Below are 24,851 nucleotides of genomic sequence, written 5' to 3' on the forward strand. Positions count from 1 at the left end.
ACGTTTTTCAAATCCAAAACATCCCCTTTAAATCCACTAACAAGCAAAGTTACAATTTACCTGCCCAACATACAGTGCTACATACAAGGCACTGCCTGAATCCTTTCAAAAATAATCCCATAAAAATAAATCCTTCCTGTTTCTCCACTTTTTTAACTTCAGTTCCATGTAACTATATACTTTCAGCTGCATACATGCCCCCCGATGTAAATACACCTCTCTAATTCCTCCGACCACAATAAATGACATAACTATTGTCCAACCTACCTGCACTTCTGACTCATCCACACACTGCTCCAGTCCTCACACACCTTTACTTCTCTCCTCCACGAACTGACCTGTCTACACATATATCTGAGGCTTCTCTGCTCCTTGGGGATGTTTGTGCCCCCTAATGCAATAGTCTCTGCCCCCTCGATAACTTCAAACCCACTGCAAATCAATCAACTTCAGCCAAACATGATGGTCACATGACCTGACAAGGCAGTTGCAGGAGATATGATGTGGACATGTGACCAGCTAAGAGAGCAGCCATCTCCAATCCTACACAAGGACAAAGTCACAGGATTAAAGGGCCTGTTGCATTTTAATTCTTCATTGTAGTACATGTCCACATCATTTTTCTGCTAAGGGGAGCAACATTTTAAATAACTGACTTCATATTAGCTTATATTTTAATGACACATTTGAATATGAATTATGCTTATTCGTGGAATACTCCTTTAACAATAATAATATAAAAATGGAAACAAAGTTTTCAAAATGTAATTTCAAGAAAATGTAAAGCCAGCAACATATTTAACCAAAACATCCACGTATCCATAAACCAGGCGCAGATTCTGATACTTCAAGATAAAAATGGTATTGGCAATTGTCATCCGTACTGGAGAAATAGACAACGACTGCTATATTTAACTTGAAGTAGCAGTTTACTAAACTATAATCTGACTGCAAACCTTCAAAGGACTAGAGAAGGAATAAAATTAAGGGCAGGAGACACAGCGGCCATTGCACATAGAAACAACTGACTGCTGTGAAAAAATCCAACTATATGTTTTCTTTTCATCTCTCTGAAAAATATTCTGGAGCAGAAGCCAAGGAGTGCACACACACATTTCTGAATTGTAAATGGACCACTCCTAGAGATTTCCTCCCAGCTAGAAATCCATACCACGCTGTGTCTATTTATTGTCCTTTAGAGTCATTCCTGCTTATACTGGAGTCTAGCAGGTTGGCTCCAAGAACCCAGGAATATGACATCTAAATGGAAACCAGCACAGTAAATCTTTGTAAGTGGGGAAATCTCCATTTGGAGTCTATGTAATGACTTTGTGTGTAACCAAAGCTGAAGTTATGGTGGATAAACAGATAGCCATCCACCTAAAAATTCTCCAGATACACAATGCCAGCAGTGGTGTGCCGGCATGGCTTGTACTTTTATGTTATGAAAATAGAGGTCACAAGTGCAAGCGTGCAACCAACCATTATAGAAGACATCTGGCCAAGAGAGGTCTCTACAGTAAACAGCGGTCATAAGGATGTGGGGACTCTGCTCCTGCAGCTCCCTTTATTACCTTGTTATGAACTTAAGGTAACTATTGACTATTTGTCTGCATTTCCTGGACCCTTCAGCCAAGTTCTTTACTTATATCCTAAACCTTTTGGGTAATGTTATATTTAATGTACTTTGTTTACAGGCTGAATAGGTACCAGGCCACCATTATTTAGTTGGCATTGCATACACTATCCAGTATTGTGTTTTTCATTAAGGGAGTCTGGTGGATTTTTTGTATATGCACACCTGGTGCATTTTTAATTGTTTTTATCTTCTATTGTGTTTAATAAAGTATTTACCTACCTCATATACATCCCGTCTTGCTGTTGTATTTGATTTACATGTTTGTGGGATGTTACCCATTTTTAGGTCATTAAGGACCCTTTTCGTTTGATTTAAAATCGGTCATAAGGATGACTTATAACATGCCCTAAATGAACACGTCTAACCTTTCTCAGGGCAGAAATAAACGATTCACAGTCTGTTAGGTCCACTCATGTGCCAATGACTGCAAAAAATATTGACCCAGCCAGACTGTTCTGGCGGGTTCAAGCTAAACAATATGGATGTCACTTGCTGCATATGGCTCTGTCTCAGTACCTGAGCTCACACCATACTGGAAAAGCCCACTACACGTATACAGTGGAACTGCAAGTCTGCAGAGTAAGCATTGGTGAACAGTGTCACCTCTTGTAGGTAGACTCTCATACTTTACACTCATTTATGTATTCATTTTCAAGAGGAATAATAGAGCAACAACAGAGCAATTGTGTTTATAATGCAGCACTAACAAGTGCTTGTAACACTCTTATACAGTGCAAACACGGTTACATCTCACGTCAGAGGGCAAGAATTGAACAATTAGGCTGGTGCCAGACAACCCTGCTCTCCATACATGTGCTGAGATATTGGGACGGGTCGGCGTGTCTGGCCACCTCAGCCGTCTGGAAGCTGACCTCAGCGCAGCTTCCATGCCCCTGTAAACAGCGGCACGGGCGCCGGAAGCAATGGAGGTGGTGAGTACAGGTTTGTTTTTTTGTTTTTTAAAATCCCTCCCCAACCGCCTGCAGGATTTTAAAAACAAATCTGACAAACACCTTTAAGAAAGTCTATCATCAAAATCAAGCATGGATAAAGCAGAGGCACTAACTCATAGATTCAGGCACTGTGACTGTGAAAATCCATGGTCTCCTTCCTTCTAAAATCATCTTTTAAAATTATGCTAATGAGCCTGACAGGCTCCTAAGGGTTGTTAGCAGAGCCCCTTCACATTGCAGCTTCACAGGCTGTTAGAGTGTCTGCCCCTCCCCCTCTGCTACCCCAGCACTTCCTCCCTCCCTTTGCCTGATGTAATCTCACTGCAGCAGAGGAAGTTTCAGTACACAGTGGTAGGAGGAAGTGCTCCTTGTTCACTGTAACAGCCTATGAATCTGCAGCACAGAGGATCGCTGCTAACACCCTAAGGAGCCCTACAGGCTTATTAGCATAATGTAAAAGTTGATTTTAGAAGGAAGGAGACTATTGAAAACAAATATAAAAAGATTACCAATGCTCGTAAATTTTCTTGAAATACTAACACTAGAAAGTAGAATTTCTTTACATAGAACGAAAGCCTTCAAACAGCTCTGTACACAGAGAAATAGAAAAAATTATGTATTTTTGAAGGAGAGGAATAAAAAACAGAAACATAAAATGGAAAAAGGGCATCAGCGGCAAGGGGTTAAAAACTGCACCCTGTCTGAAGACTTCAATTAAAACTTTGATTTCCTGCACAAAAATCTGTGTACATAATCTAGATTGTGTCATGTAACATAAAATTAACAGTTCAGGTAAAAATCAGATATTTATTGTAAAATACATGCGCGTCACACAACAAGAAAGAGATGACAGCACCAGAGCCACCCCATAAGAGCAGCAGGCACTCCCCTGCCCCTGCACTGATAAGATCACAAGCTCCAGGTCTATACACAACACTATCACATATACAAGATGATGAGAAGGAGGACACAAGAAGAAATAGCATGTTACCTCTCCTACATAAACCATGCAGTCATCCCATGTCAATGTGAGTTGTCTCTAAACTCTCTGCTTGTCAAACTTGCTTGTGCAGGGAAGCGCTTCATTGTGAAGGGCACATACAGAGATGTAGTATCTCCTCTGACATTTTCCCAGAATGCCCCCACAGTGCTCAGGGCAAGGAGCACAACGCAAAAAAAAAAAAAAGTTGAATAACTTCCCCTCTATCCACTCCCAAAGAGTTCCACCCTCTTAGTCATCCCAGCACCCTGTGACCCCCCTCCATCCAAGACCGGTGGAAGCACATGACCACTTTTCTTCATTGTGCATCTTGGAATTGTGCAGAGCCTGACACAGGGTCACCATGCGGCTACACAGAGATAACCTCTTCATTGCCAGGACACTAAAAGGTAATGTGCAGAAAACTGCTACATTATGTAGGGAGATCCCATTAACCCTTTCAATACCCAGCAATTTTATGTGGGATTACAGTAGTTCTGTGTATATACATTTTTTTTTCTGTTTACATTCTTATGTCTCTTCGTGTGATTGTAAATTAGCCAAAATAGTCTTATGTTATTCAGTATAAATAAATAGCTATCCTGCTTTACAGACATGTCGTGTCCTGATCATCATTCATCTGGCCCATTTGCACTTTAGTTGTACTTTGTACAGTGCTAGGTTTTGTAGGCTGGAGAAGTGATGATGCCTGGAAGGGGGTGGCTAGATGATAAATGTATACCACTGAAATATTAATTCAATAAACAAATCCCAGTATGCTAGTATAGTAAACCCTTTCAGGATCAAGGTCTTCTGATGCCTGAATCACCACAGCAAAATCTCAGCTCATTTTTGTTGTGAACTTTTTTTTAAAGTGGAGCTTTAACCCCTTATCACCGACACTAGTTTTCAGCTCAATGACCAGACTCTATTTCTCAAATCTGACATGTATCATGATAATTGGTTATAACTTCGGAACGCTTTAACATATCCAGGTGATTTTGAGAATGTTTTCCCGTGATGCATTATACATCATGTTAGTTGTAAAATTTAAGTGATAAGTTTTGCGTTTCATTCTGAAAAAAAGAATGAAAATTTAGCAAAAGTTCGTAAAAATTCTTCATTTTCAAAGCTTAAAAAGTTTGTCTTTCCAGACAGGAAATAAATCTACCTAAAAGGCTTGATGATTAACATTTACGGAATATCTGCTTTATGTTGAGATAATTATTTTATGCGTCCTCTCATTTTTCTAGGATGTTATGAGGCGCAGAACTTTAGGTGCGATTTTTCTTATTTTCATGAAAATTTTCAAAACTCACATTTTGAGGGAAAACTCAGCTTCCAAGTGACTTTGAGAGGCCTAAATAATAGTAAAACCCCATAAATTACCCCACTATAGAAAGTTCACCCCTCAACGTATGTAAAACCACTTCTATTAAGTCTATTACCCCTTTAAGTGTTTCACATGGGTTAAAACAATATGGATCTGCGATTTAGAAACTTTAGAATTTTTTTTGAAAATACATTCATTTAGGCCAAAACTGACAGTTTCATAATAAATAAAATGATGAAATGCTCTGCAACGTTTGATGCCCAATTCCTCCCGAGTGTACTGATACCACATATGTGGTGGTAAACTGCTGTATGGAAGCACGGCCGAGTATAGAATGAATGGCATTTTTTTTTTTTTTTGGTAATGCGAACATATGAGGCTTATTTTTGACGGGATGAGATACAATGACTAGATAATTCATTTTTGGAGTCTAAAGCTTATTCATGAGATTTTATAAACTATTTCAAGGGGGACACAACAAAATCATCATCAGGATTTTTAGCATTACATTGCATGGAGAGGGTTCACGGGCTGAGCCCTCTCCAAAGCCGGTAAGTCTTTGCTGCATATTGCAGCAAACGCTTACCGGTAACACCCGCGATCGGTGCTAGCACAGATTGTGGGTGTTTTCACAGCGATGGCTGCCGGCAGCCTCAAAAAGATAGCGGCGCATGGGCTATAGCGTGACGTCATCGGGGGGGGCGGTGATCCGTATTTCGTTTTAACCCCTTCATTACAATGTGCTGTAATGAATGAGGAGGAAAATCCCCATATACTGCCATACTGTAGTATGGCAGTATATGATAGGATCGATCAGACAACCTAGGGTTAAAGTACCCTAGGGAGTCTGAAAAATAGTAAAAATTAAAAAAAGTAAAAAAAAAAATTATAATAAAAAAACCTAAAATTTCAAATCACCCCCCTTTCCCTAGAACTGACATAAATATAAATAAACAGTAAAAATCATAAACACATCAGGTATAGACGCTTCCGAAAATGCCCGATCTATCAAAATAAGATAACGGTTTTTCAATGCGTTTAACCCCGTAACGGAAAATAGCGACCAAAGTCGAAAATGGCACTTTTTTGCCATTTTGAAAAATATAATAAAATCTATAAAAAGTGATCAAAAGGTCGTACAGTCCTAAAAATGATATAATTTAAAATATTATCAAATTTCGCAAAAAAAATGACACCACCCAGAGCTCCGTACACCAAAGTATAAAAAAGTTATTAGCGCCAGAAGTTGGCAAAATCAAAAAAATAATTTCTGTACAGGAGGTTTTAATTTTTGTAAATGTATGAAAACATTATAAAACCTATACAAATTTGGTATCCACGTAATCGTACCGACCCAAAGAATAAAGTAGACATGTCATTTGGGGCGCTCAGTGAAAGACGTAATATCCAAGCCCACAAGAAAAGAGTACATGGCATGGAATATTTAATAAAATAAAAATTTAAGGTACAGTATGGTAACATTTACAGTAAAATGGACGATGGTAATGTTGTTGTTGTATGCCTTATGTTTATGAGCGACAGTTTTCCTGCTATATATCTGCATGTCATAAGAATTTAAATAAAAAAAAGGAACATGTTAAATTCTTACCAGTGTTTTGTATGCGTTGGAAAAGGGGTAGTGTTATACGGCGAATATATCACTCGTCGGAACCCGGGGAACTGAGTTTTTCCAGTACTGTGTGTCAGTCCCGGGTCTGGGCTGTGAGATCACAGCCCGACACCGGCACTTGCAGGACCTGATGTCCCGAAATCTTCTTCTGACGCGCCGCCGTAGAAAGAAAGTGCGCTATTGAGCCCTGTCTGACAACCTGGATTCAGCGATCATTACCACAGGACGGCTGTGGGACCTGCAGTCACTTCCAGACATTTCATATACAAAAACTTTTTGTTTCTTTGTGTAATCTCTGCAGCAGAGGTGGCCATATCCAAGGACACAGTCTTCTAAGGGACCATATGCCTACATTTATGAGAAATTATCTTCACAAAGGAATTTTTTTTTAATAACCTAATTAATAATCTAATTAAAGAAATGTTTTTATATGGCAGATTAATGAAACTGAATGTGAATGCCAAGATGAGAATACCCCTTTAAGGCCTAATTCTCAAGTGGTAATTGGGTTGCCTTTTTATGATCACGTGTTAAAGGAACATTTTGCTAAACACGATGAAAACACAATGCTACTTTAACAGATGAGACCAGGGACACCTACTCATAGATCCAGACAGTGTGACTGTAGCAATCTTCTTATATTTGTTATCTATGGCCTCCATCCTTCTTAAATCAACTTTTGAAATTATGCTAATGTGTCAAAAATAGATATAATATATTTTGTTAAAAGTTTACTAAGTATGTAAAGCATTATTCCATCATTCTTTCCCCTAAGTTCAGCTACAAATGAAGAGGGTGCATGTACTTTTAAAATTCTGCAAACTGTAAATCTCTCCTGCAGCTCCTGAAGCTTTCTGACTTCAGCTGACAGACTGGAAGGGTGCGATCACACATTCAGTTTTTAAAAAGAACCCATCAGGCAAATTAACCCCCTAAACTAAATACAGGCAGTCCCCTACTTAAGGACACCCGACTTACAGACAACCCCTAGTTACAAACAGACCTCTGAATGTTGGAAGGTAACTTTACTTTAGCCTTAGGCTACAATAAACAGCTGTAACGGTTATCACAGGTGTCTGGAATAATGATTTATTGTAAATCCTGATTCTTATGACAACCCAAAATTTTTGTCACAGAGACCAAAAAAAAAATATGATTGGGGTTACAATGATAAAATATACAGTTCTGACTTACATACAAATTCAACTTAAGAAACAAACCTACAGAACCTCTCTTGTACGTAACCCGGGAACTGCCTGTATATTATCATAAACTGCCATTAGAAAGCATTGCCTCTATCCCTTCATTGTCCCTCTACATTCCTGTAGGTCCTAAAGCTGTATGCAAATGACCTGTGAGATGTCCAATGAGTCATTATCATATTCAAGCTGTCCAGCATATTCATGAGTGGGAGGTAGCCCCAGTGCTTGACTGACAGCCTGTATAATGGTGTAATGGCTCCTCCATGAGCTTCCTGGTGCTGGTGGCCACGCCCCCTGCAGCCTGTGTGTGTATAGGAGAGATACAACAGCTCCAGGCAGCCATTTTATAGCAGAACATGTCAGGTACATGTGTAGTTGATGTCTGTGTCTCTAACCTGTGTATAGCAGAACATGTCAGGCACTTGTGTATAAGCAAAGCATGTCAGAAGGTAAAGCACAGACACTGGCAATGCTTCTCTATACATTACACACAGACATGAGCAGGGGGAGGAGAGGGGAGGGGTAACAGGGGTGACATCACTGCCTCTGACCATGTGAGCAGCCTCATTTACATAATAAAGAAAAGATGATTTTGCAATGATTAATGTATGAAATAACTAGATTAAGGCTGTGATGGGATCCTTGTGAGCTGCTCCAACAGGTAGTAGTGACAGGACTAGTGGCAGAGACCTGATGACAGGTTTCCTTTAAGTTGCAGTTTTCATAGCCAAAAGCTAGTGTGGGTCATAATGGCAGAGAACATATTATGGAGTTGAAAACTCAAACTCAACACAAATCTGGTGTCTAATTAAACAGGAGAATTTAATATGCTATTTGTATTATGTATGGATGCATCACAGAACCGGAGATATTCACTCTTAAAGTTGCAGTCAGAAATCCTGAAAATAGAAAGCTGTATGTAAAAATCAACATTTTTTTTTTTACTACAAATTTACACATACAATATATGATATTAAAGGGAGGATTCTACAGTTTAATATGATACCAGCATTGTGTTTCAGGAGATATAGCCGTTTGAAGTTGGCCGCTGTCATGAAGTTTATTCTGCACAGGGACATATATATATATATCTGTCATGAATGGGGTTAATGGCCTTCCCATTAATTTTGTTTTGTCCTGTGACAATTGTATTTTCAAAATGTTGTGCTGTCATGGGAATAAGGATGATCAATAAAATCATTCTTCACCCCTTACTTTACAATTTTACAACGTTATCACTGTTTTAGCTCCTATAACTCAGTGATTGTCGGGGACTCTCTAAGAAGACACTTCACAATTCCTCTGTTCTAGGAGATGCTGTTTGCTGACAATGTGCTTAGATTTTCACGGTCCAGGTTTATCTACACTTTCATTTAGATGATAAGATCCATGAGATGCATATAACATACAATCTCAACCGTAACATTGACTGTCAGCTCTGCTGTGCCTCCCTCCCCCTGTCCTGGATAAAGATCTTATCTGCCTGTTGCAGATGCAGAGAGGAGATGCAGAGAGGAGATCACTGTAGTCAGACAGGAAAACAATCTGCCCTGCCCAACCCTAGACTTATGATTTACAGTCGGAAACTGGGGAAACTGAAATTGTAAATGTTGTATTTTTGTTAATAACAGTGAGTCAGGATAAAAAAATAAAACATTCTCCGAGTATATTTAAGAATCTTGTCTTTGTAGGAATACCCATTTAAGTCGGAGGCCGTCTGTATATAAATCTGCTTACTTTGATTTATTATTTTTAAATCCCTATTTGTGGGTAAAACTCAGATTTGATGTGCGTTTTATATATAAACTATATAGGTTTTAGGGGTGCCTTTAGTTTTTTATCTGTTTAATGGCTATATTTTGCAGGATGCAACAAAAATGATTATTTCAGTTTTAGTGATTTTAATGGTCTTATTCAAGTAACCATATGCATATGAGGCACCTATGAACTCTACACATGTTCATCTATTACATTTAGCGGATGAGAAGCATTTTTTTCCATTTGGGGCACATTTTTATGCAAGTTTTATGAAATTTTACATGTACAATCAAAACTGCATGATGTTGTCTATGTCTAAACTCCTTAATGCAATTATGACAATGGGGGAAGTGTTCGCTTTAAGAAAAGATATGGTTTGTTAGGATAATTCTTTATGCTGTCATTTTTATTTTATTTGTACATGTCAAAATTGTAAAAAATAGCTTTGGCCAATATTGTGACAACATTTCCAGAAACACCTGGCAGGGAAAGGATTAAAAAAATATGCGGCCATCATTCTATACTAACGATGTTCTTCATTTAGTAACCACTCTTAAAACTTCTGCTTTGTCTGTCTAGAGTCATTTTAAGTTAACCCTTTCTTAAGTTTCAAAAAATAAAACAAAGGATAAAAGAAAAACAAGACAATACTACTTGTATCTTTAAAAAACCATAGTTGCCTGCATTGCCATTGCCACCTACCGTATTAAAAACAGTGAGAGCCTATGTGACACCACATTATCGTACATTGGTCATCAGTAAAACTAATTAGCATCTTATACTGAGGCACTACACATTGTTATAATGAAGACAACAGTCAGTGGCTTTACAATCCTGCAGCTTAGTGTATCCTAAAATACTGTAACCAGTGGGCTAAAAAAACTGTCACATTCCCAGTAGCTTCACACACACACTTGTGCAACTGGTATTTCAGGCTTGTAAATATGTTTACACTATAAATGGAGGTAGGAAGGTATCGGACCCTGAGCAGTTATATACAGATGACCTATTCTAAACCCAGTTTTGAAATATTTATTATAGACCATTTGCATATCTAACAAACCTAACCTCCATTATATTATATTCACTGCAAACCATTGCTGCTTTGCTGTGCTTCTCTGGCAGCAGGCGAGCCACTGAGGGCTACTGCGCAAGCACAGAGCTCCCCTACTACTGGCAAGTCACTGGCAAACAATCGGAGCTATTAGGCATGCACAGAACTTCCCTGGAAGCGGGCACGTCTTCAGCAGTAGGCATATCTCCAGAAGCTTAACAGGTACTAACGCACTTGCACAGAGCTCACCTGAGCTAGGGCCGTGGAGCCTTTTCCACTGGAGCTGTCTGAGGCTACTCACCACCCCCAGTAGCCTCTGCAAGTAATTTGCATTAAAAAAAGAATAAATTATTATTTCACTAAGCGCTGAATAAAAGATTAAGATAAATGGTGATCAGATGCTGCACTGAGGGGGAACCTCTATTGGGAACTACTTTAGAAAGTAGATTCCCGATGGTAGATTAGATTATTATAAAGGAAAGCTTTATAAGGTGCTGCCTGTGCAATCTATTCATTTTCTCTTGCTCTATAACATGCTATGTGCAGATAGAGCATAATGTACAATCTGATCACCTGCTCCATAACATTCAGTCTGCAGAGGGAAATTATGTACAATATATTCAGTTCCTTCAGCTCTATACCATGCTTGCTGTAGATAGGAAACTACGTATAATCTGCTTAGCTCCTCCTGCTCTATAACATGCTCCATGTAGATAGGTCACGATATCAAACTTGCTCAGATCTTTCTGGTTTGTAACATGGTCCATATAGTAAGGCAGCTTCCCTTGTAAAATGTGGTTAGGGAGGAGCTTAGCATAAAGAACCTCTTACTGTATATTATATGTCCCTGGCCATTACAATAATGAAGTTCTTTTCTGCAGTTATAACAGTCAATGCCTGACCAAGTGAAGGATCTGCTCTCCAGATAACTACAGTGTCATTGTACTGCAGGTTATGTTCACATTTTTACTACAAAAGCAGAACAGCAGAGCACATCCTGAGAAGAGACCAAATGCACCGCACACTTTATACTCTAAAGATTAGGAGAAACCATCACAGGGGAGTCAATATAAACAGCCAGTAATAGAGAAACAGAGAAAAATGTGCAACTTACTTATCATAGCGTCTGTATCTGCAGCAAGTGAGGTATAATGATGTGCTGCAGCCCATAGTAACAGGTAGTCATACTAAAATGTGTTCCACTTAAGAATGGGAACTTACCCTCGCCTCTTCCTGATACCATCACTTACAGTCCATTACATCCTGCAGCCTAAACCACTGTCTGACCAATGGTTCTCAGCAGTAAAACACATGGGAATAGGATTTACAAACCAGTTCACTGTATACCCTGGTCTCCTGTTCACATGTACCGTACTATATACACACAAGACATTACATCACACTCCCAATATAAGCCGGAAGCTGTTTAGATTGAAATACTAGTTGGTAACATGTTTACAGTAGTATACAGCCTATATGGCTGCCCCTTCCCTGGGTGATGGCAGTGCCCGATTACTGCAATATGGTTCCCGTTCATTTAACCAGAGCTGCTCCTGGCTCAATTTCTGTGTTAGTTCTGGCACCAACAGTTACAGCGAGGCAAGCGGGACAAATTCTATCCAAGTCCTATCCAAAACCCATTTAAACACATAGGGGTTAGTTATTATATGCCGGCACTCAGGCGTATGATAGCCCCACCACTGCTCTGGCTTCAGCATCTCGATGTATCCGGTGGGGTCCTGCGTATTGCTCATCTCTATGTAAGGCCCTGCCTGGCGTAGAAATAAACGCAGCTGGCGACTTTTCACATGTGGAGATAACTGTCCCACTCCCGAAGATGACTGACTGTGGAAAATAATCGCAAGTGCTAGCAATAAGGTAGCATTTGTGATTATTTCAGGGCTTCTAGGCCACTGCTGTGGCGCAGACGCCTGATAAATATCCCCCATAAACTGTATACCCAAAGAAGGGGAGCAGCTGCACGGCCTTTTTTATGACTGCTGCAATAGCTAGATTATGAAGCGCGCAACAAAATGGTTCAAGAGAAGAATTAAGAGGGCGATTTGAGGAATATTTTTCATACATGACATGGTCCTCTATCACAGATGGTGAAAACCCAAGTATCAACTGAGTCTGTCTGAAAAAGCTTTAGGAAAACCCTGTTACAGACTGTGACTGTATACCCTGTCAGTATGGTCCATGTGACAGCACAATACATGAGTGAGAAGTAGGAGCCCACAAGACGCATTTTACTTTGATATTACCATGCAAAGTAATCATTGATTCTGTATTACGCTTTACTAAGAACGATAGGGAAGGGGCAACCAATACTCTAAACTTCAGGAGGGCAAATTTTCAGCAACTAAGGGAAGACCTTAAAGGCATAGACTGGGATAATGTTCTCAAAGACAAAAGCCCCCCCAAAAATGGGACTTTTTCTCATATATTCTGAAAAAGTCCTGTGAGAAACACATACCTTATGGGAAAAAGCATAAAAGGAACAAGAAAAAGCCTATGTGGCTAACTAGTCTTGTAAGGAAAGCAATAAGCGAGAAAGATAAGGCGTTTAAAGGAAACCTACCAGTTAGAATGGCAGGGGTAAGCAGTAAGTACCGAGCACCAGCTTAGGGTGAGCTGGTGCCGGTGCTTAGTTTTGTTAGTGTTAATAACCGCTGCATCGCGGTTTTAACACTGTTTAAACTTTAGAGCAGAAGAGGCTTCGGCGCTGCGTGCGCGCCCCTGCATAGGAAATGCCGGCGACGCGCAGCGCCGAAGCCTCTTCTGCTCTAAAGTTTAAACAGTGTTAAAACCGCAATACAGCGGTTATAAACACTAACGAAACTAAGCACCGGCACCAGCTCACCCTGAGCTGATGCTCTTTACTTACTGCTTACCCCGGCTATTCTAACTGGTAGGTTTCCTTTAAGGTGCTAAAACGTGAAGGTAGTGATGAGGCATTACAGGATTATAGAGAGAAAAATAAATCCTGTAAAAAGCAGATAAAGGCTGCAAAAATAGAGACTGAGAGAAATATTGCTAGGGAGAGCAAAAATAATCCCAAATTATTTTTCAAGTATATAAATGATAAGAAACTAAAAACAGAGATTGTGGGTCCCCTTAGAAATAACATGGGGGTCATGGTGGAAGGAGATGAGGAAAGGGCCAATCTACTGAATGTCGCCTTCTCAACTGTCTTTACCCAGGAAAATCCCCTGGTGGAAGACACAATGAGGAATAATGTAAATTCTTTTTGGAATGTCAACATTTTAACCCAGGAAGAGGTACGGCGCCTCCTCACAACCACTAAGATAGATAAATCACCGGGGCCAGATGGCATACACCCCCGGGTTCTGTAGGAATTATGTACGGTGATAGACAGACCGTTATTTTTAATATTTGAAGATTCACTGAGGACTGGTTATGTTCCACAGGACTGGCGCATAGCAAATGTGGTACCAATATACAAAAAAGGATCAAATAGCGATCCTGGAAACTACAGACCCGTGAGTCTAACTGCTGTGGTGGAGAAAATATTTGAGGGGTTTGTTAGAGATGCTATCCTGGAGTATCTCACTGAGCACAACCTTATAACCCAGCGTCAGCATGGGTTTATAAGAGATCGGTCCTGTCAGACTAATCTGATTGGTTTCTACAAGGAGGTAAGTTCAGGACTGGATCTGGGGGACGCTGTGGATGTTGTATATCTGGACTTTTCAAAGGCATTTGACACCATGCCACATAAAAGGTTGGTATATAAAATGAGACTGCTGGGAATAGGAGAAAATCTGTGTATTTGGGTAAGTAATTGGCTTAGTGATAGAAAACAGAGGGTGGTCATTAATGGCACATTCTCAGATTGGGTTGATGTTACCAGTGGAGTGCCACAGGGGTCAGTATTGGGGCCACTTCTTTATAATATTTTTATTAATGACCTTGTAGTGGGTTTACACAGTCAAGTTTCAATATTTGCAGATGATACTAAGCTGTGTAAAGTAATAAATACTGAGGTCGATAGTTTAGCATTACAGAGGGATTTACCTGTTACAGAGAGATCTACCTGTTTACTTAAAAACAACTGCCATCCAAGTCATGCTAAAATGACCCATATTTTGAGATGCAGGCGTAGGGTCACTTCAGGGCATGGACATCCTGTTATGTGCTCTCCATTTATGAGAAATCAATGCTGTTGATTTCACATGATAACACTATAACGTGACTAACATCTTAAACTATAATAGCAGATATGTCTTACCTTCCTGAGATATCCAGCTCCTCACTTGTCCTATTTGACTCGACTTCTGTGGAGTCATCCAAACCATTGATGACATCATTACTATATCCCATAGTTATTCCACTGCCGGAGTCAACCTTAAGAAACTCTTGTTCCACGTCAGAGGATGCATTCTGCTCTAAATATTGGTTGCTTTCCTTGATTCTCTGCTGAATCATCGGTGTGAGTGGCATCTCGAAACTAAAAAAGCTATCTGGCTCGTAGTATAAGGTGTCCAGTGACTCCACGCTGTAATACAAAGATGTATTGTCCAGTATGTTCTCAAACTGGGAGCTGTACATATCTGTTGAGTCCTCAGAGCATCGCTTCGATCTGAAGGTGTCTTCATATTGGTCATCAACCACAATCCTCGGGCTTGAACAAAAGAAAATAAGAAAAAGTGTAAACTTAGGTACAATAAAAAGGCAATATATATACACACGGTATACATCTGGTAATGTTCAGCATAAACACACTATTTTCTCAGTCGGTATACCAAACACATGACTTTAGCAGCATATAAAAAAAAAATTCTTTGGATACAAAAAAAATATATATATTTACTGGTATTCCTGGTGATATCCTAGATGATAGGGTATGAATAGAATGCATCCATGTATATTTATTTACCATATATTCCGGCGTATAAGACGGCCTGGTGTATAAGACGACCCCCCCTACTTTCCTGTTAAAATATAGAGTTTAAGATATATTTGCCGTATAAGACTGCCCCTTTTCCAACGCATACAAAACACCGGTAAGATTTTAACATGGTCCTTTTTTTAATTTAAATTCTTATGACATGCAGTATATAGCAGGAAAACTGTCGCTCATAAACATAAGGCATACAACAACATCATTACCATCGTCCATTTTACTGTAAATGTTACCATACTGTACCTTAAATTTTTATTTTATTAAAATATTCCATGCCATGTACTCAGAAGCGGGAAAAAAATTCCAAATGCAATGAAAATGGTGAAAAAACGCATTTGCGCCATTTTCTTGTGGGCTTGGATATTACACTGAGCGCCCCAAATGACATGTCTACTTTATTCTTTGGGTCGGTACGATTACGTGGATACCAAATTTATAAAGGTTTTATAATGTTTTCATACATTTACAAAAATGAGAACCTCCTGTACAAAAATTATTTTTTTGATTTTGCCTTTTGATCACTTTTTATAGATTTTTTTATATTTTTCAAAATGGCAAAAAAGTGCCATTTTCAACTTTGGGCGCTCTTTTCCGTTACAGGGTTAAACGCATTGAAAAACCGCTATCATATTTTGATAGATCGGGCATTTTCGGACGCGTTGATACCTTATGTGTTTATGATTTTTACTGTTTATTTATATTTATGTCAGTTTTAGGGAAAGGGGGTGATTTGAAATTTTAGGTTTTTTTATTATTATTTTTTTTTTATTTATACTATTTTTCAGACTCCCTAGGGTACTTTAGTACAGTATGGCAGTATATAGGGATTTTCCTCCTCATTCATTACAATGTGCTATCAGCACATTGTAATGAAGGGGTCAAAACGAAATAGCCTCGGGTCTTCGGAAGACCCGAGCCTACCATGGAGACGGATCGCCGGCGATCAGCGGCGATCCCAGGTAAGATGGCGGCGCCCATGCGCCGCTATCTTTTTGAGGCTGCCGGCAGCTTTGTCGGCACCCATTGCTGTAAAAACACCGATCGCGGGTGTTACTGGTACGCCTTTGCTGCAATATGCAGCAAAGACTTACCGGCTATGGAGAGGGCTCAGCCCGTGAGCCCTCTCCATGCAGCGCGACCCGACCGCCGCCGTGAATACATGGCGGGCGGTCAATTACCGGCGTATAAGACGACCCCAGACCAGACAGAAGATTTTTCTGTCTTCAAAAGTCGTCTTATACGCCGGAATATACGGCATGTCCTTTTTTTCAAGATGGTAATTATAACAATATTTAATAATTATTTTTAATTATTAGAAACCTCTATATTTAAGACTGTATATTGTATATTTTATCATATATTGGAAAACTATTTTATTAAAATATCATCAATAATATAAAATTAAAAACTTTTTAAAAAAGTATTGTATTTCCCCAAAAATATGCAAATATGATTTGAAGTACAGGCGGTCCCCTACTTAAGAACACCCGACTTACAGACGACCCCTAGTTACAAACAAACCTCTGGATGTTGGTAATTTTCTGTACTTTAGCCTTGGGTTACAATGACAAGCTTTAACAGTTATCACAGGTGTCTGCAATAAAGCTTTATTGATAATCCTGGTTCTTATGGCAATCCAACATTTTTAAAATCCAATTTTCACAGAGACCAAATTAAATTTGGGGTTACAATGATAAAGTATACAGTTCCGACTTACATACAAATTCAACTTAAGAACAAACCTAAGGAACCTATATTGCATGTACTAAGTGTAAAAAAACAGGGTTTTTTAGTACATATGACGTTGAAAGCAACAATATCACTGATCAAAAATAAATTATTGTATATTCACATGGTATTGGTGCGTGCATTTCTTCAATACATGTGCAACCTCAAAAGACATTCTTTTACGTGCAAAGTCTGACAGAAAACTGGCACAACCTGTTTAATAGATCTGGCCCTCTGTGTGGTAGTACACACAAATCTGATCTTTAGTATAAAATATACTGATGGATTATTTAGCGATACCCCTAACACCCATCTAAATGTAGTTTTCCTAATGAAATGAGTAGGGTTTAGAAATTTATAGAGGTGGATTTAAAATTATATACCCCAACTATCAGAGCTGTAATACATCAAAATATCCAGCTCCAGCTTAGAAGCAGTTCCATGGTCATCAGTATGCCCCCATGTTCATAATGCCATCTATGTACACCTCATCCATGTCATCATAAAAGCATTTCCATTTGTGATGTGGCGTTATGAAGATAGGAAGGCGTACTTACACTAAGGACTGATGGAGACACCATGCACCTTACTCACAGGAAGTACCAAGCAGCCATGGCCCAATCAAAAAAAAGAAGATAGCGCAGTGGAGAATAAATACTCCAGTTAGCAATTCCTCTGACACTGGATAAACTTTCAAATTCATGGCCATCCCAATTTAGGCTCCATTCACAGGGGTCATGCGGTGATGTTACAGCTGGATATATACGTCCCCATAGACACCTTTGGTGCCGTGTGCGTTATAGTGAGCACAACATGTGCTGCTGTGCAGCGCTATTTCCTATGTAGTGGGGAGGGGCGAGCAGCACTCATCCCTCCTCCTCTCCAGCGCACCGTGTGATCAACCGGGCTATGGACGGACAAGCACACATTAGTGTGAATGTATCCTGTTTTGTTGCAAAGGTAAAGGTGCCAACCATTGATCCCTCATACTGCCCACTTCCATGTAGTGTCTTAAATTAACATACTTAAGAATCTTGGGAACCTACCTTTGGGGCATTCGGAAGTGTCCAGAAACCTCATCACCGTGTTCTGTATCCTTAATGAAGACTTCATTGTCTACCCCATCTTGGGAGACACTCCTAGGCCTCTGCGTTACAGATGAAAAACTTCCCCCTACTGAACTTCTAGTCCTCTCAGGAGTGTAACTTGTTCCGGGAGATATGAGGGACATAGTATCATTTTGTTTCCCGTCCACTGTCGATGGAGAGTCATCCAGCCATCTTTCTGCCTTTACTGTTTGTACCGTTGAAATATCCATACCATTAATAGCAGCTTTTTCTAAACATACCGATTTATTAGGAGATTGTAAGTGAGTAGCACCACTTTTCTCTTCCACATCAACTTGTGGTAAAGCAGTTACTTCCATTGCACCATCGCTGTGGTTCATTATTGTTGATGTTGAAGATATATCAGGTTGTGATTTGGAAAAATCTGCAATCTCTGTGATTTGAGAAAGAGAAGATTCAGAAAGAGTTTCTTCCTCAGAAATGGCTGGCAACTCTCTCTCTACATACAAATATGATTTCCTTCCTTCTGGAGGAGCACTGGATGGCTCTTCCTGACTTGGAACCATAACGCCATCTAACAGTTCTAATGGTTGAGGACTATGGACATTAGGATTATCTTGTCCTTTCTCCAAGTTCAAGACCCCTTTAACATTACATTCTGGTTGAGTGAGTCTGTCAGTCTGCTGAGGGGTTACCTGAGGATCTGGAGAAAACTTATTGTCACCATCACCCCCTTCTAAATTTGGAGACCTGCTCATTAAATTGTCATGTAAACATTGCTTAGAATTGTCTGGTAAAGTGTCATTGGGTGTAACTGGGCAGAGATCCTCCAGCTCTCTGATATCCTCTGGGCATTGTGTCCGTTCACCTACACAGCCATATGCAGCTCGAAATGTGTCATTCTCCCTGTGCTCAGTTGTTCCATATTCAGGGAATTCATTGTTGACACTAGCAGTCTGTGGAAGTAATCTTGTATTTCCAGGGTCATCTGTTGAAACAAAAGCATAACCTTAATAAATTATAAATATGGTAAAGACATAGGAAACTACAGACACAAGAAGGTTGTACATACTAACCCTGCACTTTATCATATTTTTAATGAGACTGTGCTTAAAAGAACACTAAATCCTATAATAACATGAAAAAGGAAAGTATATATTATAAACATAGACCATCAGACAAAGAAGGAGCCCTTTCCTCCCAGCCTCCTTCAGGTTTAGCTGTAAAACAGCTGCTCTCTCTGTCCCTTGCAGTGTACATGACATCACAGCTGAAACCAGAAGTTGGCGTGTGAGAGGAGGGGACATGTTCTCATTGAATAGAGTGATACAGCTGGCTGGACAATGCAGGACATAATGCAGGGAATCTGTGTAGCTCCATGACAGGCACTACTATTCAATACATCCTTTATCTCTTTTTTTTCATTGTGTTAAGTTAGTGTGCAACTGTAGTACAATCAGGCAAATCACAATCAGGGAGGGATACATTTAGGTAAGCTTTGACTACACCTCCGCATGATTTTCTACTCCTATTTCTAGACTGGTTTATAGAATGCGGAACGTACTACAGTTTACAGTTTTACTACAGCAGGTATATCTCTTATTTTGCAGTCGGGCAGTATTGGTGAACCTTTTAGAGCGCGAGAGCCTAAACTACAACAAAAACCCAATTTTGGGGGAATTTAAAGGGAACCTGTCACCACGCTTTCAAAAATACAGCTAGTGACAGGTTCCTAAAGAGTCCTTTTAACTAACTGACAGCCTTTTAGCTAAATATTGTTTCCCTTACATTCCCAAAAATCAACTGTATCTTATATTCATGTGAGCGCTCAGTTACATCATTGGGCACTTCAATCATGTGACCAGGGTGATGTCATCTAAAGTCTGGTTACATTTGCAAAGTCTACCCATGTATGTATCTGATCACATTAAAACACAGAATGCCTCTGTGGAATTCTAGTTTTCCCCATGGAGGCATGCTGTGATTTCATGTGATCAGATACATACATGGGGTGGACGTTACAAATGTAACAGGACATTAGATGACATCATCCTGGACACATGACATGAAGTGCCTAATGATGTAACAGGACTCTCTCTCTCTCTCTCTCAACGTTCCACAAAGCAGACTGTCCTAGTGAGACCTGGTAATCAGGTGAATTGCCTATAAGTTTACAAACCAATTTTCTTTTTACATTGCAACCATGGAATGGGACCATTTAGAGATAAGCGCAATGTTTTTTAATCACAGTTTTTAATTAAGTCTTTATTTTAGGTTTGCATGGCAGGTTCTCTTTAAAGAGGACCTGTCACCCCGAAATAGCCCCCCACCAAATGGGCCCTAACCCTCTCCCTAGCCCCTTTCTCCCCAGCTATTTTATTTTTTAAAATCTATGGTCAGAAACGTGGTTTAAACAGATCCGACCTCTTACAAAATAAGAGGTCGGATCCTCATATCTGGTGGGCTGCAGTCGGCGTTATTCATAAGGGGGCCGGCCGACACTCCCCCAGCACGCCCCCTATCACCTAGGACCTGTAGGAGAAGCCAGCAGCATGTACTGACAGCGGCTGCGGCCGTGCGGGCTTATTGACAGTGCCGGACGAATGTTATATATATTTGGCCGGCACTGTCAATAAGCCCGGCGCGCCCGCTGTCAGTGCAACGCGAGCGGCCATGTGAATAAGCCCCACACCGCTGTTAGTGGAACATCGGCTGCGCGGCCTCATCGCGGAGAGCTGGCAGCGATTACACAATCATGTCAGTGATGGAGAACCTTTTAGGGTCTGAGTGCCCAAACTGCAACCTCAAAGCCCCCTCATTTATTGCAAGGTGCCAACCAAAAATAAAGCAGTAACTTATTGCTCCCTGTTCAACAATGTCCAAGAATACTGGCCTCCTGAGGACACCAGGAAAAAAATGGAAAATTTGCATAATTTTAGCTTTTTTCCAATGTCCCTCTGTACACAGGTAATCAATTGGCCCTGTCCACACATTCCCCTCCTTCTACAGCCCCAAATAGCCAAGTAAATATCACTATAGAATATGACTGAAAGCAGCATCTTTTAAGTTGTTTGGAACTGCAGGAAGATTCTTTGAGTCCTGTATGGTGTGCTGGGACGATGGCCCGGGTACCCACAGAAAGAGCTCTGAGTGCCGCCTCTGGAACCGTGCCATAAGTTCGCCACCACTGTCCTAAGTGATAGGGGGCGTGCCTGGAGAGTGTCGGCCGGCTCCCTTATGAATAACGCCGACTGCAGCCCACCAGATATGAGGATCCGACCTCTTATTTTGTAAGAGGTCGGATCTGTTTAAACCACGTTTCTGACCATAGATTTTAAAAAAAAAAAAAATAGATGGGGAGAAAGGGGCTGGGGAGAGGGTTATGTGGGGCATATTTGGGAGGGGGGCTTTTTCTGGGTAACAGGTCCTCTTTAAGCAATCGCTTTTTGCTCCCTGCTTTGTCATAGCTTTCAATTGTATTGACATCTGGAAGACACCGGAAAGGAAGAGGAGAAAATCAGATGATTATTGTAGCTTTCCTCCAAGGTCCTCCAAACATAAAGAATTGTAAGGCCCAGAGCAGGATCATCAACAATAATCAAGCTCTGTCCACACCATCTCACTACTCCCAGGCAGCCAATGATGTCACTTTAACCCCTTCGCGCTATATATCTGCCACGGAGCTATGAATGGTGTATGAAGAGGGCTCACGGGCTAAGCCTTCTTCATACAGAGATGGGCTTTGCTGCATATCGCAGCAAAGACCCATCGCTAACACCCGCGGTCGGTGCTTGCACGGATTGCGGGTGTTAACCTTTTTTTTGCCGCTGGCAAAGTTGCCGGCGGCACTGAAAGCATGGCGCATGGGCGCCGCCATCTTACCTCTGATAGTCGCTCCCCCGAACGTCATCGGGGGGGCGCCGATAGGTTGCCATGGTAGCCTCGGGTCTTCGTCTGACCCGAGTCTGAATGGCTTCTGCCTATTCATTACAATGTGCCAGTGGCTCATTGTAATGTATAGTACGCAAAAAATGCCATATACTGCAATACAGTAGTATTGCAGTATATGGTAGGAGCGATCAGACCATCTAGGGTTAATGTACCCTAGATGGTCCAAGAAATAGTGAAAAAAAAAGGAAAAAAAAAAAGTTTAAAAAATGTAAAAAAAAAATAAAATATTAAAAGTTCAAATCACCCCCCTTTCCCTAGAACTGATCAAAAACATAATAAACAGTAAATATCACAAACACATTTGGTATCGCCGCGTCCCAAAATGCCCGATCTATCAAAATATGAAAACGGTTATTGACGACTTTTACACCTTTTTAGATGACATAAAAATGTAATTAAAAATGATCAAAATGAGCCACAGTCCTCAAAATGATAGCAATGAAAACGTCGGCTTATTTAGCAAAAAATTACACCTCACACAGCTCCATGCGCCAAAGTATGAAAAAGTTATTAGCGTCAGAAGATGGCAAAAAAATGTTTTTCCTTTTTGGTACACATTTGTTTAATTTTTGAAAATGTATTAAAACGCAATAAAACTTGAATAAATTTGGTATCATTGTGATCGTATTGTTACGCACAAAATAAGCCCTCACACAGCTATGTACACGTGAAAAATAAAAAAGTTATGGATTTTTGAAGATGGAGAGCGAGAAATGAGCAAAAATACCCTGTGTCAAATAGGGGTTCAAATAGCACTGAGCGCAGAATGTCCTATGAGGCCTCAAGAGGAGTCCATGAGTTCTGTCTTTTGAGCTCTATGCTGGGTTGATGGCCTGGGTGCCCTCAGAGAGCGCTATAAGTGCCCCCTCTGGCACCCGTCCCATAGGTTTGCCACCACTGCACTAGGAACATAAGCTGTAGTCAATGTTGCTACTTTGCTTCCTAGGGCAACAATGGTGCTTACATGGGAGTATTTGGAATTCAAACAAATTACATTTATAATTATTGCATTTTACACACAATCGTAAATGCTAGTAAAGAGACCTACTTAATTTTTAATTAATCAATTGATTACAGTTATAATGCAACGAGTACAGAAATGTTCATTGAAAATCACTAAAGCCCTCAGCAATATTTTGGCTGTAAGACTTTATGACCACCAGAGGGCACTGTTGTGCCTATATTGTATATCTGTGTTTTCTCCCACAATTGCTTATATCTTTAGTATAACACACTCCAATAGTTATGTCATTTCTATGTCACAACAAAAAAACAAGCAGACTTGAAACAAAAAGTGGTTAAAGTGGTTAAAATTCTAATAAGATGTTAAAATAGCAGGTACAGCGTTTGAAGTACACCTGTATATTTATATACATATGTCATACTTTGTAGAGCAAATACTTCATTCACTTCTGGTGTAAACACATAGTAACATATAGTCATTATAAAAAAAAAAAGAAAACAACAAGGCAGAAAGTACTCATTGGAACCTATTAAAAGAAGGATATAGCCTTTTAAGACTAAAAGGCTTCCAACATTATGCAAATAATCCTGAAGGGCTCCAGGTCCATTAAAACCTATGAAGCCCAGAGACCCTAAAGGTCATTTGCATAATTTTAAAACACTTAAAAATTTTTTTTAAAAAACACAGGAAATAACAAGCTAAAAAAAGAGCAAATCCTAACAGAGGGGGCACACACCAGTATGTCAGTGTGCTGGGTTTACAATCCTTGATCCTGGTGGTAGACATCCTTTAAGCTTCCTGCTTCGTCTTTCATGCTGCAACTTTAGATGGCTTTCTCCAATGTGGGCTCCTCCTAGAAGCCCATGCCTGCTTAGCGCCCAGAGCCCTTGGTCTCATCGATACCTTCTATCTTAGGCAAGAAATCCCTAATTTTATACTTACACAAACAGAAAGCTCACGTGATCTGTATTTAGGATACCCATTTTTATAAACCTATCTTTGCGGGTTTCAGGAATCAGTACTACCCCCACCACTGACATGCCTCTAATCCTGAAGGTAAAACTAAAGGTGTCTCAATATTGGAAAATAAATGGTTTTGGTTTAAATCTATGGATGTTGAGAGATGTGATCACCAGATATATCTTCCTTAAATGAGAATTGCAAAACAAGACTACAGCAAGCATATACGCTCCCAACGCTGGAGAAATTAACATCCTGCTTAAAACTCTAGATCTTCTTCTCCCCTTTACATGAGGTGGCTTTATATTGTGCGGGGGCATCAATTTCCCAGTTAATGCTATGCTCTAATAGTTACTCCATCCTCTATATTCATTTTATACATGTCCTAGCCAATTTAATTAAACTTTTGGCGGTTAACTACACCCACTATGGTGTCCCTGGCTGGGACATATTTACTATACTGGTTTTAGACTATTCTTATCAGTCTTCCTGCTCCCTTGAAATCACCTCTCTCTTTGCCAAATTCCTGTGGGACTCTTTCCCCCTAGAGTGGCTATGACTTTTATTTATCTTAGTTAAACTTGTTCAAAGGTATAGTGAACAAACGACCCATAGTGCATGTGGACACACAAACAGCAGGTGAGGTATCTAACGCAATGACTACTTAGGCTTATTACTCTTCAAGCTAATCATGGCTGACAGTCAG

General features: G+C 40.0%; 1 protein-coding gene and 1 long non-coding RNA gene across 9 annotated transcripts in view; one reads left to right on the forward strand and one right to left on the reverse strand.

The window, feature by feature from the left end:
- Positions 1 to 24,851, reverse strand: part of PSD3 (pleckstrin and Sec7 domain containing 3) — a 350,748-nt gene that overhangs the window by 194,374 nt on the left and 131,523 nt on the right. For all 6 annotated transcript variants that reach the window (XM_072114187.1, XM_072114198.1, XM_072114193.1 and 3 more), the window contains 2 exons: positions 18,250 to 19,258; positions 14,801 to 15,193 (listed from right to left, as the gene is read on the reverse strand). In XM_072114187.1, coding sequence (XP_071970288.1) covers positions 14,801 to 15,193; positions 18,250 to 19,258 — 1,402 coding nt within the window. The remainder of the gene's footprint in view (positions 1 to 14,800; positions 15,194 to 18,249; positions 19,259 to 24,851) is intronic.
- LOC140068847 (uncharacterized) overlaps positions 1 to 24,851 on the forward strand; it is a 57,971-nt gene that overhangs the window by 14,368 nt on the left and 18,752 nt on the right. The gene's annotated exons all lie outside the window — the stretch shown is intronic.

Source organism: Engystomops pustulosus, chromosome 1 (genome assembly GCF_040894005.1).
Source record: "Engystomops pustulosus chromosome 1, aEngPut4.maternal, whole genome shotgun sequence".
In the NCBI taxonomy this organism is placed as follows: domain Eukaryota; kingdom Metazoa; phylum Chordata; class Amphibia; order Anura; family Leptodactylidae; genus Engystomops; species Engystomops pustulosus.